Source organism: Penaeus chinensis, chromosome 27, assembly GCF_019202785.1.
Source record: "Penaeus chinensis breed Huanghai No. 1 chromosome 27, ASM1920278v2, whole genome shotgun sequence".
NCBI lineage: Eukaryota > Metazoa > Arthropoda > Malacostraca > Decapoda > Penaeidae > Penaeus > Penaeus chinensis.
The window spans coordinates 13,962,584-13,980,083 of record NC_061845.1 but is presented as its reverse complement, the minus strand read 5'-3'; the positions used below and the strand labels follow the sequence as shown (position 1 = coordinate 13,980,083).

The 17,500-nt window shown below is 35.9% G+C and overlaps 2 protein-coding genes across 6 annotated transcripts in view; one reads left to right on the top strand and one right to left on the bottom strand.

Annotated features, from left to right (window-relative positions):
- LOC125039789 (CKLF-like MARVEL transmembrane domain-containing protein 4) overlaps positions 1–7,874 on the top strand; it is a 23,196-nt gene extending 15,322 nt beyond the window's left edge. For all 5 annotated transcript variants that reach the window (XM_047634057.1, XM_047634058.1, XM_047634061.1 and 2 more), the window contains exons 3-5: positions 1,059–1,232; positions 3,352–3,428; positions 6,337–7,874. In XM_047634057.1, coding sequence (XP_047490013.1) covers positions 1,059–1,232; positions 3,352–3,428; positions 6,337–6,526 — 441 coding nt within the window. In that variant the 3' untranslated portion in view covers positions 6,527–7,874. The remainder of the gene's footprint in view (positions 1–1,058; positions 1,233–3,351; positions 3,429–6,336) is intronic.
- Positions 7,875–9,338: 1,464 nt separating this feature from the next.
- Positions 9,339–17,500, bottom strand: part of LOC125039788 — a 16,660-nt gene continuing 8,498 nt past the window's right edge. Inside the window, exons 8-19 of the mRNA XM_047634055.1 lie at positions 17,231–17,340; positions 16,835–17,027; positions 16,265–16,387; positions 15,589–15,697; positions 14,992–15,220; positions 13,034–13,186; positions 12,495–12,598; positions 12,010–12,221; positions 11,626–11,860; positions 11,281–11,443; positions 10,558–10,635; positions 9,339–9,677 (exon numbers count right to left, since the gene is read on the bottom strand). Coding sequence (XP_047490011.1) covers positions 9,567–9,677; positions 10,558–10,635; positions 11,281–11,443; positions 11,626–11,860; positions 12,010–12,221; positions 12,495–12,598; positions 13,034–13,186; positions 14,992–15,220; positions 15,589–15,697; positions 16,265–16,387; positions 16,835–17,027; positions 17,231–17,340 — 1,820 coding nt within the window. The 3' untranslated portion in view covers positions 9,339–9,566. The remainder of the gene's footprint in view (positions 9,678–10,557; positions 10,636–11,280; positions 11,444–11,625; positions 11,861–12,009; positions 12,222–12,494; positions 12,599–13,033; positions 13,187–14,991; positions 15,221–15,588; positions 15,698–16,264; positions 16,388–16,834; positions 17,028–17,230; positions 17,341–17,500) is intronic.

The window sequence follows — 17,500 nt, the reverse complement described above, 5'->3', positions numbered from 1 at the left end:
AGCCATTATCGTGCCATCTCTTGCTTGCATGTTGGTCCTGTCAATTGACCAACATGCACGATGAGTTAATCCAAAGAAATTCAGAAAAGCGCTCTCTCTCGCGCGCGTTTACACACACACACACACACACACACGCACGAACACGCATGCGTACACGCACACGCATACACACGCACACGCATACACACGCACACGCACGGACACGCACGCACACGCACACGCACACGCACACGCACACGCACACGCACACGCACACGCGCACACACGCACACGCGCTCACACGCACACGCGCGCACACGCACACACGGACACGCGCACACCCGCACACACGCACACGCACACACACGCACACACGCACACACGCACACACGCACACACGCACACACGCACACGCGCACACGCACACACGCACACACGCATGCATGCATGCATGCATATATACACATCTCATATTACGGTTAGGTCATCTTGCTGCAAAGACATGGCATATTTGTAGAGGAACTTGCAATCTAGTCCTTAGGCTGATGCAGTAGGGTAGGCAGTTCCTTTCTGTGCTGATTTTGACCCCAACATGAAGCCGGTCACACAAATGACAGTCACACAAATCATAATCAGTTATATTGTGTAGACCATTAGTTCACAATCTTGATATAAATAACAATATGCTCATAAAACAATAATTGGCTTACAAAGTGAGATTTGTGAAGAAATTGCAACTACCTACAATAGGAAGAGCTTTCATCAATAATCATGCTAATAGTATATTTTTTTCAACTTAATTTTCTTTTTCTTTAAAGTGTATTTCATCTGTAAAACCAGAGTAATACCATTAGGTTTCTTTGCTCTTCTCATGATGAATAACAGAATGGTTTCTACAGTTTCTCTCCAAAATAAGCAGGCTATTTCCACACAACCGGTAGTTTACGTTCAAACGGTGCAAATGCTCTTTAGTAATATGATAGAGATTTGCATGGTTACATACACACATACATACATACATGCACTGGAAATTCAAATTACACCTTCGCAGGCTTCATTACTTACTCTTTTGTTTCCAGGTTGCATGCATCATAGTCTTCATATGCACAATGCTGTCAAAATATCCACGTAGCAACCCGGCGAACTGGCTGAGTTTCGTGGCCATGGGAGGATTCTGGGCCTCGGGATTGCTGCTCTTCCTGTTCGTGATCAATCTCGTCTCCTTCCTTGCAATCATCCCGTGGCTCAAACTGGTAGGATGCCGAGTTTTCTTGTTTTCAGGAAGGTTGTTATTATTATGTATGATTCAGTTTGTGTGTGTGTGTGTTGAGTGTGAGTGAGTGAGTGAGTGAGTGAGTGAGTGAGTGAGTGAGTGAGTGAGTGAGTGAGTGAGTGAGTGAGTGAGTGAGTGAGTGAGTGAGTGAGAAAGAGTGAGTTAGTGAATTAGTGAGTTAGTGAGTGAGTGAGTGAGTGAGTGAGTGAGTGAGTAAATGAGTAAATGAGTAAATGAGTAAATGAGTAAATGAGTGAATGAGTGAGTGAGTGAGTGAGTGAGTGAGTGAGTGAGTGAGTGAGTGAGTGAGTGAGTGAGTGAGTGAGTGAGTGAGTGAGTGAGTGAGCGAGCGAGCATATAGATAATTTGATTGCAAATAACTTTCAAATTACACATAGTAATACTTGATTTTATTATTACCCTGTAAGTTCGACGCTCGAGGATGCGACGTAAAATTTTGGTGATACCCAACCTACAAACACCTTCCAATTTGTTTAGATTATCGTTATGTAGAAGACATATATACATATACACATACACACACACATTTGTATATATATGTATATTAAAGAACATATACATATATATATGGATATAGTCCCATATATATATGTGTGTGTGTGTGTGTGTGTGTGTGTGTGTGTGTGTGTGTGTGTGTGTGTGTGTGTGTTGTTTGTTCATTCATTCATTCATTCATTCATTCATTCATTCATTCATTCATTCATTCATTCATTCATTCATTCATTCATACATACATACATACATACATACATACATACATACATATATTCACATACACATACACATATATACACATATATACACATATTTATACACATATTTATACACATGCATACATACATGCATACACATGTATCTATTCATATACATTTATTCACACACACATACATATATATATATATATATATATTTATATATATATATATGTATATATATGTATGTATGTATGTATGCACACACACACACACACACACACACACACACACACACACACACACACACACACACACACACACACACACACACACACACACACACACACACACACAGACATGAATATACATATACATATATGCATATATATATATATATATATATATATATATATATGCACATATACATATATCTATCTATCTATCTTTCTATCTATCTATCTATCTATCTATCTATCTATGTATGGTGTGCGTGCGTGCGTGCATTCATGCTTGCGTGTGTGCGTGAGGAATGCCTGCGTGCATGCGTGCGCGTGTGTGTGCGTGAATGTGTGTGCGTGAATGTGTGTGTGCGTGAATGTGTGTGTGCGTGAGTGTGTGTGTGCGTGAGTGTGTGGGTGCGTGTGTATGTATATATATGTATGTATGTATGTATGTATGTACACACACACACACACGAATATATGTATATGTATTTATATGTATACAAATATATACATATATACACATATATACATAGTATCATAATATATCATAACATCAATAAGAAAATAATAATAGTATTGATATATGTAGTATGAGAAAGAACACATTTATCTGTAATTTCAAGGAATAGGGAATTCAGAAGCAGTCACTAGAGCCTACTGATAGACTCCTTGCTGGCTAAGCACATGTTGAGCCATCTGTATTAGCAAAAATCACAAAAATCTTCAGGGGGACAATACATAAATCCGTAGTGATTGGATTAAGTTAGCAGCAGCTATTGCAATATAACAATCCCATTTCATTATTAAGAGTGACAAGGGATGTTTTTAACTGGTTTATAGAGTACTGGGGAAAGCTTTGAGTTTTACATGCTTCAATTCTCGCTTTGTTTACAATCTTTCTTTTAACATATATATATATATAATAAATAACATATATATATATATATATATATATATATATATATATATATATATATATATAAAAATCAGGGCCGGTCACTAAAGCCAACTGAGAGACTCCTTGCTGCTGAGCACACATAGAGCCATGTGTATGTAATAAAACTCGCTAAAATCTAAAGGGGACAGTAAATAAACCCACTGACATTGGGTAAAGAATATATTTCATATATGCATAAATACCAGTGCTTTATTATTCCAGGAGCTTGTATATACTATGCTGTGGACATTCTTTTGGTTTGTAGCTGGATGTGTAGCTTCAAGTAATGCCATGAATGTGTAAGTATTTGTATAAACTTCTTTATTTGTTGGAGAAAAGTATACACCTTGAATAATCCTGCACACTTTTTCACTGATAACTGTTCCACTGTATGCTACATCTCTGAGGCTATTGGAGTATTGAGAATTGTATTCATCAAAGGTGTATGACTTTTTTGCAACTAAGTTTATGATTTGCGCTGGGGCACATCTCTAAGTTAACATTGGTAATTATAACATTAATTATTTATTGCCTATAATTTTTTTTACATATACTATATCTCATGGTTTTATAATTTTTAATGTGTATGGATATACTATAAATAGCTGTTGCATGAGAAGGGCTTTGGATTTGGAAGAAAACTGACTCAAATTACAGATTATGAGAATTAAATATAATAGAATATATGAAATATTATAGTCTGTATAACAATACAACTAAAATACAACTATACATGGAGAAAAAACAAACTACACAATATATTAATGGAATTTAATAAACAGCTATAAATATTTTTATGCCTGCAGCACATATATGTAAAGATATGATGTTTTATACAAAAGAAATCTTGCTTTCTGGAGACATTCATTCTCATTTTTCTGCATGTACATTAAACATTATTACACAAGAGATTTAGTATATGTAGATATATGTAGGTAATATATAGATGCATGAATATACCATACATAGATATCTGTAATAGAGATGGTTATATAGGTTTAAATAGGTAGATGAGTTATGCTTGCTCAATAGATTTAGTAGGTCAACTTATATATATTTAAAAATAATACTTAGATTCATATTGTGATTATGTACTTTTATGAGGCAGTAACTTTTAGTACAGTGACATTATTTTATATTTGAAAATTCTATAACACATCAAAGGATTTAAAATGGGGTCTGCAGAAAGTTCTAAATGCATTTTATTTTATTTTTTATTATTATTATTATTTTTTTTTTTGCCTAAGTATAGAATTTGAGAAATAGGTGAATGAGTTAAATTAAATAGATGAATATGTGATATATGAATATTGAATAAGTTGCAAAACATAATGAATAAATTAATGATGTGTGAAGTCAATGTAAATTTATATAAATACAAATGATAAGTTATATGACAGACATTTTGTTTTTTCATTTGATGTTGTATGATATAGATGCATCATTGTCAAAAAAAAAAAAAAAAAAATGACAGGAAAAAAAAAACCCACAGACAGGAATAGAGAGGGGGAGGAGCTAAATGACTCAGCTATGGCCAGTTGGAACATGTTGCAGTGTCTGGGATGACTATCAATTTTGACATTTTATTTTGTTAGAAGTAAAACAAAAATGCTACACTTTTATGCTAACAAAGTGTTTGATACGAGGCTGCCATTAGCAAAATAGGAAAAGGTATAGTTAACCTTTCATTACAGTATGTTTTTCATATAAGGCAATAAAATGTTTACATGTAATATAATATAACAAGGACCCAAAAGGCCTTTATATGCAATGTAACATGATTTGTGAAGAAGCAATAAGGGAATGGGTATGTGGAAAGAATAAGGGCTTTGGCTGGATGAAGTATGCTAACTGCTAATTAATATTTTATATTGACCACCTTTCCTTCACAACAAAAACAAGTGGGAACCACAACCATACAGTTGGTTCAGGGAAGAGGTGGCAACAAGGACAATAGGGGGTATGGAGATATGGTGGGTGTGGCTGGAGGAAACTTGGCAGGTGGTACTAGATTTATTAATTGATCCATTCATAGTGAAAAATGCATAGGAAAATGGGCTGTTTGTGCAAGATGGTGCCATGGCTGTGGCAAATAGGACTTGGCATGTAAAATCTGTGTAGCCAGTCTTGTGATGAATAGGTCTTCAGATATTGATAATTACTGTAAATTATTACTTCTAACTACTGTACTACCTCAGATCTGTTGCTTCCTGTGTAATATATTTGTGTAGGTATTTATAAGGATATTTAAAATAATTATCATAAGTTGTCATATCATTTTTATTATTTGTATTATTGTAATATTTCCTAGGTATCTTCAAGGCTTTAGATGGGGTCTGGCACAAATTCATGCAAACAGCTTTATCCCTACAGTGTGCTACCTAGTATTTAGCTTTCTCTAGGACTGTTTTGTCTTCTTTTGCTAATGGTGCAAAATCTGCACCTTGCTACTGTTTCTGTTCCTAAGAATTTGGTAATTTCTCCAACTCTTTTTCTTCTTTTCTTCTTCACTCACTTTAAACCCACCGAAACCAACTGGAATAGCATACGTGATTAAGAAAAAAGTTTAGTCAAGTTTCATGCTTCCAGATACTACTAAATGATTTATCTTCTTGCCATTCCCTCCAGTATTAATATCAAATCCATTTTAGGAGTAAATATGCACCCCAGAATCACAGAATATTATTACAAAATCATGAAATATTCAACTGAGGCATTAAAGTTTATTCCCACAAAATAGTTTGATGTAATGCTTCTTCAGTTATGCTTCTAAATACTTGATGTCTGTTCCATAATGTAATAAATCTTATACCCAGTCCTTCAAGAGAAAATGTATATATTTCCTCAGTTGCTTTATTATTTTTAGCTCTGTACTATTAACTGTGCTATATTTGGTTACATTGAAACTGAGGCCATAATTTTGTACTGAATACTTGTACTATATTTGGTTACATTGAAACTGAGGTCATAATATGGTACTGAATACTGTGTATAATATTTTAATTTTTTTTTTAGAAATTTGGTAAGGATTGTTAAAGATACTTTCAGGGTTCTCTTTTAGAAGAGAAATATATTCAAAGAGAAGTGGTTTTATTGTATAATAATTCTATATACATTGGTAAAAAGGTTGTAGCTCTTATGTGAGCAAATTTGTAAAATACAAGAAAAATAACAAAATAATAATAATTAATAATAACTTCCTTTCAGATATGGAGCAGATGCATTTGCTGCTGCAGCCTTCTTTGCATTTGTTGCAATGTGCATCTATGGATTTAATGCATTTTTGTTCTTCAAAGAATGGCGTGAAAATGTCAATAATTCATCTTTCATTCCTCAAACTACCCCTTCAGCAGCAAAGCCCTCAACAACTGTGTCAAACTCCAATGAGAAATACTAAGTCCTAGTACTGAAAAAAGTTACATCAACCATCATAATATAAGGATGTAGAGAAATAGGACTTTCATAATTTAATAGAGGTTGTTATTGTACCACTTTTACAGATGTTATTTAGGTTGTGCATATTTTTTTTTTTTTTATAGTATTACACTGTACTATATGCTTGTATAACTAGACTTTATATGTATATATTTTTTGTTTGTTTCTAGATATACAGTAATTTGTAATCAGTATCTTATTATGTACTTAACTGTGTTTTACTTGGTATGTATTTTTCAGATTTTGGTGGTATTTAACTTTTGTTTGAGTATGATATAAAGCTTTAATTTTTTCACATTTGATGTATTTATGATTATTGGAGATTCTTTTAATAATGTTTTAGTTATTCCCTTTGTTGTATGGGCAATTTTATATTATCTCGTGGGAAAACATTTTTTTTTTGGTACAGATTTTTAGTAAACCTCACATAAAGAGCTATCTTAAAAGCTTTCTAGACAAAAAAAGAAATAACTTTAAAAATGGGAATTTCCTGAATTGAAGAAATTATTACAAACTTCCATACTTGTCCCATTTGGAATGACTAAACATGTTTGCAGCCTTGAGATTTCTGCTTATTTATGATCCTTTGGCGCTCCACTAATCTCACTTGTTTGATGTGTCCGAGGGAAAGAAAATGTTGTAGCGGAGTATGTGTATAGATCCCCCAGAAAAAGGTATTTCTTTGGGGGTATTCAGATCAAATTGTCAATATAGTGTATTCAGGTAGAATAGTAGAGTTATATATTTGATTAGTCAAGAGTCCAAGTTTATGGTTGTCTTTATCACACACATTCAGAAGTTTATATGGTATGCTGAGAATAAGAATATAACTGCCATTTGCAATTTTTCATGTACATGTACAAATAAGTTAAAAGTGATTTAACTTTGTATAAGACATTGTCACTTTTGGACATCTCTTAGGTACATCCACTTTTTGACATCTTTTATATACATCCACATCCTTGCTCCTAAAGTTGTTACATTCCCCCTTATGTAGCTGCATATATACATTCCTTTTGTGTGGTTTGTTGTATTTCTTTCTGAACTTCTCAGGGGTAAATAAATATATAATGGGGATAGGAAGTCTAATAACATCTTAAATATCTATATCTTGATGTATCCTGGCATTCTTAATATCTATAACTATTTTATATTATATAATCACTAAATTACAGTGGCAAGCTAGGATATATTTAGACCTTTTGAACTCTTCCACTTTTGTTACATATGTTACATTATTCTGTTTTCTTCCATTGCTGTGAACATTGAATATACTTTGTAAGATTTTATTAAATAAATATAACACTATATCCTTTTCTTATAAGTCTTTGCAATCTGTCAAGAAACTTCTTTGCATGCAGGTAGTATATTAACAAATTAAATTCAGAGGACATAATAAGAGATTATAAATCATAGCAAAATAGGAATGTCATATTGTTTGCTTTGAAACACTATCATTACATGGTGTTTACGATGTCATAAAAAAAAGGACACCACTGCTGTATTGTATGGTGCTAATTGTGCCTTTCCATATCTGTGGGCAAGAGACACTGAACATTGTACTTAATTATCATATACATCCTTAATCAGTTGAAGAAAATAATTCAGCTCCTTGCTTCTTATGAGGGGAATGAAACCATGGGATATTTGCATTACAATTTATTAGTATATCTCTATTATGTTTAGTAGTTTGATACAGAGTTGTCTAAAATTACATTTTTGCCCTGTTACCTTTTTTCAAGTAAAGTTTTCATCAAACAATTGTGGATTTCTATAACCACTAAACAAAAATAGAGAGGAAACGAACAGTATCTATTATTCACTAAAGTTACATGACATGCAGTGCTAATGGTGAGAAGTTTATTCCGACAACATCATCATAAAGGGAGGAGAGATGAGGGCTTTGTTCTCTTAATGATACAGACTTAAATAAAGGAGAAGGCAGTTAAGGTTTCCAAAATGATACGTCATGTAAAACAATGTTAGCTGAAGTACAGTTGCTAACTAATATAACAATATATAAAAAAAAAAGACAACTGATGTATAAAATATGACAAAATATTAAAATGGACGGGTCAAATATTAATTAAAAATGATGCAACAGCATGTAAAAAGAAACTATAGAGGGGCGACTCGCTAGTTTTAAAAGATTTTTACGTTAAAGTTCACCGAATTACCTTGCTCCCTTATTGGACGTCTTAATATAAGAGAGCACAGTAACTTGAGGTTTGGATTTTGAAAGAGAAAGTGGTGACTGAAAGAAATCAACAAAATGTATAATGATAATTTAAAAACTTATGAAATTAACCACAAGAGCAGGATACCCTTACTTTTCACTTCTGATTTATGTAATCTCTTCTACATTAACCACAAAAGCATGGTTACCTTACTTCAATTTTATTTTTTTGTTATTGCTGTTACTACCATGAAGGTACCTAAATGTTTTTGTGGTTTTGGATAGTATATGGTATACTGATGTTCTTTTATGCGCCATGATATATAAATATGAACCAGTGCAAGCTACAACACTGTTAATGATATTTCAATTTGTTGAACATATTGACTCATTATGAAATTAGATGATGTTCTCAGTTTGAAAAAAATATGAATATATCAACATAAACTAATAATGCTTGTAGTAGTAAAGATATGATTATAATGATAATAATAACATGATGACGATTTTAATAATAATAATAATAATAATAATAATAATAATAATAATAATAATAATAATAATAATAATAATAATAATAATAATAATAATAATAATAATAATAATAATAATAATAATAATAATAATAATAATAATGATAATAATACTAAGAAGAAAAACTAGTAATGATATCTAATAATAATGATGACAGGAATAGCAGTAGCAATCATCACTGTCATTATCCTAACAATTAAAATTAATGATGGAGATAAAACATTAAACACAAAATTGTATCAGTCCTTCAGACAGCTGAACTTCATAAATACATTTCCTTGTTAAAATCGTTTCACTGTGCAATGACCGTAGACGCGGCAGAAATTGGCCTGGGCTGGTCTTCTGGAGAGCCGAGTGGTTGCGCATCGTCACTCTTATTCTTGTAGTCGTTCAACATTTGACGCTGCAATGAGAAGGTTTATTTTTATTAGGTGTGATTGCTGAACATTTTTTTTTTTTTTTTTTGAATCCATAACTTGTAATAAGATATCTCTGTTCACTTACAAATATACAGTTTTGGACAACACATACACACATACTATATATATATATATATATATATATATATATATATATATATATAAATATAAATATATGTATATGTATGTATATATATATATTTTTTATCGATCAATAGAAAAGGGCGGTGAAGTAAAAGGGAGGGAGGGGGGGGGGGGGTGACAGCTAAAACTGCTAAGGATAAGTCCGATATGCGAAGCTGAGCCTCGCCCGGGCTATGCCCATGAGGGGAGCCCGGCCTGTGCCGACTCGCTAACATGTGTCAGCTGGTGCTGACTCGGCTGAGCTTAGTCCTTACCCGCCGTGGTGCCCAGCCACAGCAGTAACCTCCAGGCGACAATTGCAACTTAGTCGACAAAGGCCGGGCTCCCCTCATGGGCATAGCCCGGGCTCCCCTCATGGGCATAGCCCGGGCGAGGCTCAGCTTCGCATATCGGACTTATCCTTAGCAGTTTCTGGGACGCTGTGAGCCCCCGAGAGAAAATTTGAAAATTAGCTAGACTAGGAACATCTTTAAGCTACTACCTGAGCTACAAAGGAGTAATTTAGGCAAAAAAACCGAGGGAGTGTTGCTCTTGGGGGGAGGGCAAGCCAGATTTTGAGGGGGCAATCAGAATCTTGGGGGGGGGGGTAATTGCCCCCGTCATGCATCTTTTCCTCGTCTCTTTTTTGTTTTACCCATCTCCCATCTTCTTAAGCATATAGAATGTACATACATATTGTGGGGTATAACAAGATCTTTTTAGCTTATTAATCGGATTTACCTTCTTTTTGTATTGTCCCGAAAGCGACATCCTGAACCGCCGCGATCCGAAGCCAATAGAGAGGAGGAGCACCACACCCTGGAAGTAGAAAGAGTGAAGCATTACCTTTTTTTTATTTTTTTATTATTATTTCACTCTCTCTTTTTATCTGTATATGTATGTATATATTAATTTATCTGTATATATATATCCACCTGTGTGTTTTTCTTTCCCGTGTCTGACTGACACTCAATTTTCCTAGTCCATTTTTGCACTCATCTTTATTTGTTTTATTATATTCTGACGTTTTATTCTTCGAGCTGTTGCTCTACCTCCATATTTTTTGCATATCATTCTCCCTCTTTTATCCCATTTTCCTTGTCGCCATACTTCCTCTTCTCTCCAGTCATTCATAATGGTTCCCTCCCCTTTCCCTGTCTGCTCTCTCTTATCTCTATTACCATCGCCCTTCCATACTTTAATGTTTGACTCAACCCTTCCCTAATCATTTTTATTAATCATTCGAAATTTTCTCTTTTTTTATCAAAGCGAAAATTCACATGAAAGATAGGTAATGGATGGATGAATGCCGCGTATCCGCATAACATCATCTGTATTTCAAATAGTTTTCATCACTATCAGGTGTACCTTCGCTTCGTTATAAAAATAAAATCTAGTAGCCTTGCAGTCCTTTTTTTCCATTCCTTATTCCTCCTCCCAATTGACTTTTGCCACTTTACATACCGTGAAGCTGTTGAGCATCTCATAGATTGGATACAGGTTTGGCACCTCGCTTTCCCAGCGGATGAGGGCAGCGCAGCCGATGGCCCAGGTGGTGGAGAAGTACAGGGCAAGGACGGATGATCCTATGCTGAAGGATCTGTAATCTGCCAGGATGGTGCCATTCCTACAACGAGATTTAGAAAAAAATGTAGTCTTTATACTGTGTGTTTGTTGTGATCGCCACGTTCTGGATGTGTGTGTGTGTGTGTGTGTGTGTGTGTGTGTGTGTGTGTGTGTGTGTGTGTGTGTGTGTGTGTGTGTGTGTGTGTGTGTGATGCACATAGTCATTATCATCCTCCGATTTACCTTAGACTAGCTGTGTGCAGGTTAAAGAAGACGATGCACACGAAGAAAACGGCCGCCATGCAGAAGCCCAGTTGGGGCACGAAAAATACCCCCTTGACCTCGTTTGTCCATGATATGAAGCATCGGGGATCGGTGCCAAGGTGACGCAGGAACGCCATGTAAGTCACTCCGATGGAGGTGATGGTGATGCCCCAAGACAGGAAGAAGTAGGAGCGAAGTTTCCCGCCGATAACACCTAAGGTGAGGGAAGGCGTGGAAACATAAAGACTAGTTGAGCTGTAGTCCACGAAGAGACTGAACTGAATAATTTCATCTAGAATCACGGCGTGTTTATGGAACTCTTAACACACTAGCGCACACTCTTAGTCAAAGGCGAGGGTTTACCTGCAGTAATTGTCTTGAATGCAGTGTGGCCCATCATAGCCATCCAGCCCCCAGCAGCGAGGAAGAAGCCATGGATGAGCGACCCGACAATCGCGCAGTTGTGGCGGCCTTCATGAATCGGCAGAAGGTACGTCAGCAGGACCATAAGGTCTGCGAGTAGCAGACAGCCGGCCATGTTCAAGCCTACCAGGTGGTGTTGGTCCTTCAGGTCTCTGCAAAGGCGTTGGTGCAATTCTCGAATATATAATGGACTTTGAAATAAAGGAACAGTGACAGATAAAGAGTTGACATTGATTAAGATGTAATGAAAGTAATGAGTTTATTTAAAAGTCTGTGACTTTTTTTGTTGTTGCTCATTATGCCTCGTCACTTTGATAACATTACTAATAGCAATAATGATAATAATATCATTGTAATCGCTACAAAAATATCCTATTATGATTTTTAATGCTATTATCGCATGCACATCCTTTCTCTTCCCTTACCCGGATAATCCAACGACAAGCATATACAGAAGAAGGCAAATCATGGACACCAGGTAAAGAATTTTGATCAGCAGTATCATCCCTTCTGGTATTTCAGGGGCCACCTGGAAAAGAGGAGCAACACAAACCATTAGATAACAAGTCCAAGTCTAACTAATACACATGTAGGACTTTACTTTTTAAGTATGACAACACCAGTGAAATACATTGTTTGTGTGTCTGTAACGATGAGCTTAAAAAGATGTAAGCATTTCTTGTTGCACTATTATTCCTGTTCTGGCGTGGTGATCTGGATATATAGTATGTTAATGTGAGTTAACTAAAACAGAGGAATACTGAATGACGTCATAAGTGCACGAGAAAAGCAAGGATATGATATATAATGAACATATTTGGTATTTCCAGAATGTATCAATGCATCAAGAGGCCTCACATCCAACACCCAGATCATTTTTCAATAAAAAAACAACATAAATAAGCGTTGCAAAACTGAAGCAGAATAAAAAGGTGACAACATGCCATTAATATATTATACATACAATAGGTTCGATTTCCTCGACCATGATCGCGAAGGAACCGAATCCCCTGCAGGAACACCTGGTGTAGGTGATGGTGGTCTCCTCCACGCGGCACCCGTCGCTGTCCCACATCTGATACTGGTCGTTCCATCTTACGCAGTGGCGGTAATTGATCTGCGAAGAGGTTGGTCTCTCAATATATATATATATATATATATATATATATACATACATATAATACACACACACACACACACACACATATATATATATATATATATATATATCATATATATATGTATATATCTATAAAATGTATGAATGAGAATGAATATCTTCACAATACAAGAGATGTATTTGACCGGTTTCGACTTTGTCTTCGTCAGAAATACATGTATTTCTGACGAAGACAAAGTCGAAACCGGTCAAATACATCTCTTGTATTGTGAAGATATTCATTCTCATTCATACCTTTTATACATTTGTCAACATGAACGCGGTTCATGTATATATCTATATATATGTATACGCATATGTAAATATATGTACATATATATGTATATGTATATGTATATGCATATGTATGCACACACACACACACACACACACACACACACACACACACACACACACACACACACACACACACACATATATATGTTTGTATATTTATGTATGTGTGTGTTTGTACGTATGTATGTATATATATATATATATATGTATATATATACACAAACACACACACTTACACACACAATACATATATATATATATATATATATATATATATATATATATACATATAGATATATACACACACACGTACAATTGCATGTACATACTTATATAATAACTACATTAATCATTATCAATATTGCATTATGATCTGAATAATCATGATAATGATTCTGACGTAGTGATAATGTGTCAACAGTGGCACAATGGTGAAAAAAAGAAAATCATGAAAACAACATAGAACAACAGCTACGATAACAGGAACAGTAATAATGACCATAATAACTGTAATAAAAAAAAACGATAGAGGTTCAACCAAGACACGCAACTTTGCCCTTGTGACTGCAACGAAACCATCTTTAGTTTATTGACTTGCAGCTGACCCACCTCTTGCTACGAATCAGCTTTAACTACAGGGACCTCTACTACAGTCTACGCGACTCAGTACTGCGTCATTTATTCACGTCTACTTTGTGATATTTCTACAGCATAACGTAACATGGCTGTGTATAGCGGTTTTTATTCAGTTTACTTTCTGTTGATAATGATCCATAAGTATGTACGAGATTATAAACCATTAAAGCTGAAAGCGCTTGTGGTTTAGCTAACGGCAATGGTGCTATTACTGTAACTACCATTAAAATGATGAAATAGATGATGATAAGTGTAATGGCAATAATGCGATAACAATGGATTGTGACAGTAAAAGTGAGTGCGTAAATATATATAGTTTATTTTTTTATAATCTAATTATCTATCAATACAATTGCTGTGGATTTGTGTGTGTGTGTGTGTGTGTGCGTGTGTGTGTGTGTGTGTGTGTGTGTGTGTGTGTGTGTGTGTGTGTGTGTGTGTGTGTGTGTGTGTGCGTGTGTGTGTGTGTGTGTGTGTGTGTGTGTGTGTGTGTGTGTGCGTGCGTGCGTGCGTGCGTGCGTGCGTGTGTGTGTGTGTGTGTGTGTGTGAGAGAGAGAGAGAGAGAGAGAGAGAGAGAGAAAGTGTGTCTATTTGTGTGTGTGTGTATGTGTACGTGTACGTGTACGTATACGTGTACGTGTACGTGTACGTGTATGTGTACGTGTATGTGTACGTGTACGTGTGCGTGTGCGTTTGCGTGTGCGTGTGTGTGCATGTGCATGTACCTGTAAAGGTGCCTACGTGTAAGCGGGCATGTAAACGTATTTGTATTATGTAATGCCTGTATGCTGATGTAAGCTTATATTAAAGGACAAATCCCTCTGTCTAACCTTAGTCGTTGGCTCCTCGTCGTGGAAAAGTATCCTCCTGAGGGCCTTCTCCTTGACATTGTGCTCGAATATAATCTTCATCGGGTGTCTCGCAATGGTGTCAGGGTCAGGGTCGCACTTGGGGGAGCTGGGCACGACCCGCCCCTCCGCGTCCAGCTTCGGCACGCCCTTCACGCGCACGCTCAGCACCCTCGAGTCCAGGTAGTTTGGCCTGGAGGGCAAGATGGTTCTGCGTGCGGGAGGGACCGTTAGTTCTGATGCAGACGTCGTAGGCTTCGCTTTGCTATAATACTTAAACGCGTGTTTATAGATGAGTGTGTCTATGTCTGTATCTGTCTATCTACCTACCTATCTCTATATGCCTGTCTACCTATCTATATCTTTCTTTTTTTTCCTTTCTATCTATCAGTATTTGTCTTTATGGTCATTCATAAATACTACTCAATATACGTAGCATGTATCATCACATTTTAACACTACAGTCATATAAGCGTGGATGAACGGTGCTGAATACACAGTTATATACAATACACAGTTTCGTTGACCCCCCCTCATGTGCGGGACCCTGCTTCTGTGTCACAAACCCGAAAATCGTACCCTTTGCTGACTTTGTTGGGGGCGACGTCGTCGAACGTGTCGTAGAGGACTGTCAGGATGGACACCTCGCGCTCCAGGCATCTCTCGTCCGTAAAGATGTTGGTTGGAACTGAAGAAAAAAGTTTTTCGAAATTCACTCGGGATGTTTTTGTTTTTCATCTTTACTTGTCTTTTTTTTTTTTTTTTTTTTTTTTTTTTTAAATCTCAAACAGTATATCACTTGGTTAATATAAGGGCTCTGGGAAAAATAATAAAAACATAATCGCCATTGATAAAATAACGCTAAAGCTCTGATTATACTAATTTAGATCACTACAATTATCATGATCATCCTGACAACATAGACTGAAAACCTTAGCAATGACGGGTGGCATAGTTAAAAATGCAATCCACATAATCAATCAACCGAAACTTTAAAAACGAAATACATCATTTACTGTTGCTATTTCTGCCATTCGTATTTTCGATAATAGCAGCAATGTAAAATTTAATAACTATAAAGATAATGGCGGTGATAATCAGTATAAGAATTTTGATGATGATGATGATCAAGGTACTAGATGACATCATAAAACGATGACAATGATGGCGATAACAGCGATGGTGAATGATAATGACACCAAAAACAGACCGAACGGAATCCAATCTCAAAGGCAGCCGTGGTCGAGTGTCTTACCGAATATCTTGTCCATGGGTCGGTCCCACTCCGAGTAGAGCGACTTCATCTGATTGTAATCCGGAGAGACGTAGGAGCTTGCAGACATAAAGTCGCGGATAAGGGTTTTTTCACACCGAGCGGCTGTTCGTGGGGCAGAGCGGGGGTGGGGTGGGGGGGATAAGGGTTAATCTACAATTTATACTATATTTTCAGATGTATATGACTTATAACATGGAAATATATGTATATATATACACATACATACATACATATATATATATATATATATATATATATATATATATACATACACACATACACACACATATATATACACATATATACATATATACATACATACGTATATATATATATATATATATATATATATATATATATATATAAATATATACATACGCACACACACACACACACAAACACACACACACACACACACACACACACACACATATATATACACACACACACACACACATACATATATATATATATATATATATATATATATATATATATATATATATATATGCTTGTGCCAAGATATGACAATATTACAAAATGTTATACCAATGTTTTCCGACGTTTTCGTGTAGTCTAGTTTGGTCTCTCCGCCCAGACTGACTTTCTCTAGGAGGTTGAGGTAGTATCCTTCGAAGTCCCTGGCGACCTCCGTGGAGCCGGGCTTGCCCTTCGCCTCCAGCACGCGCCAGGTGTCCTCGCTGTCGTCGTCCAGGAGGTTGCTTGTGGCATGGATGATGTCCTGGTGAGAGTCACATAGTTATCGTATCATTGAGTAACAATTCTGTGACTGCTTATCTGATTAAGTCTTCAAAGGAAATCCACGAAGATATTTAAATCAGTATTTGTGCACAGAAAAAAAAAAAACTACAACTCATGAAGGAAGATATATATTTAATAGTTCAGCGTAGTAGATGAAAGAAACGCTTGGCGGCGACCCCTTACCAAGAGCTTGGCCCAGTCGTCGACCGCGAGATCTCGTTTGACGTTCTCTGGATTGGTGAGGGACGACATGACACTCTGGAGCCTTAGCGTGTTGTTCATTGCCTCTTCCTCTGCCGAAAGGAAAGCAAGGTTGTTTCCATCACATTCGGAGAAAAGAATGAATGGGGATGTTCAAAGAAAATAGAGATAATAGACAATGCGGAAAAAGATAATACATTAATCAAATACTAAGAGGAAGTCAGCTGTACGGATTCCGTCATTCATGAAGTG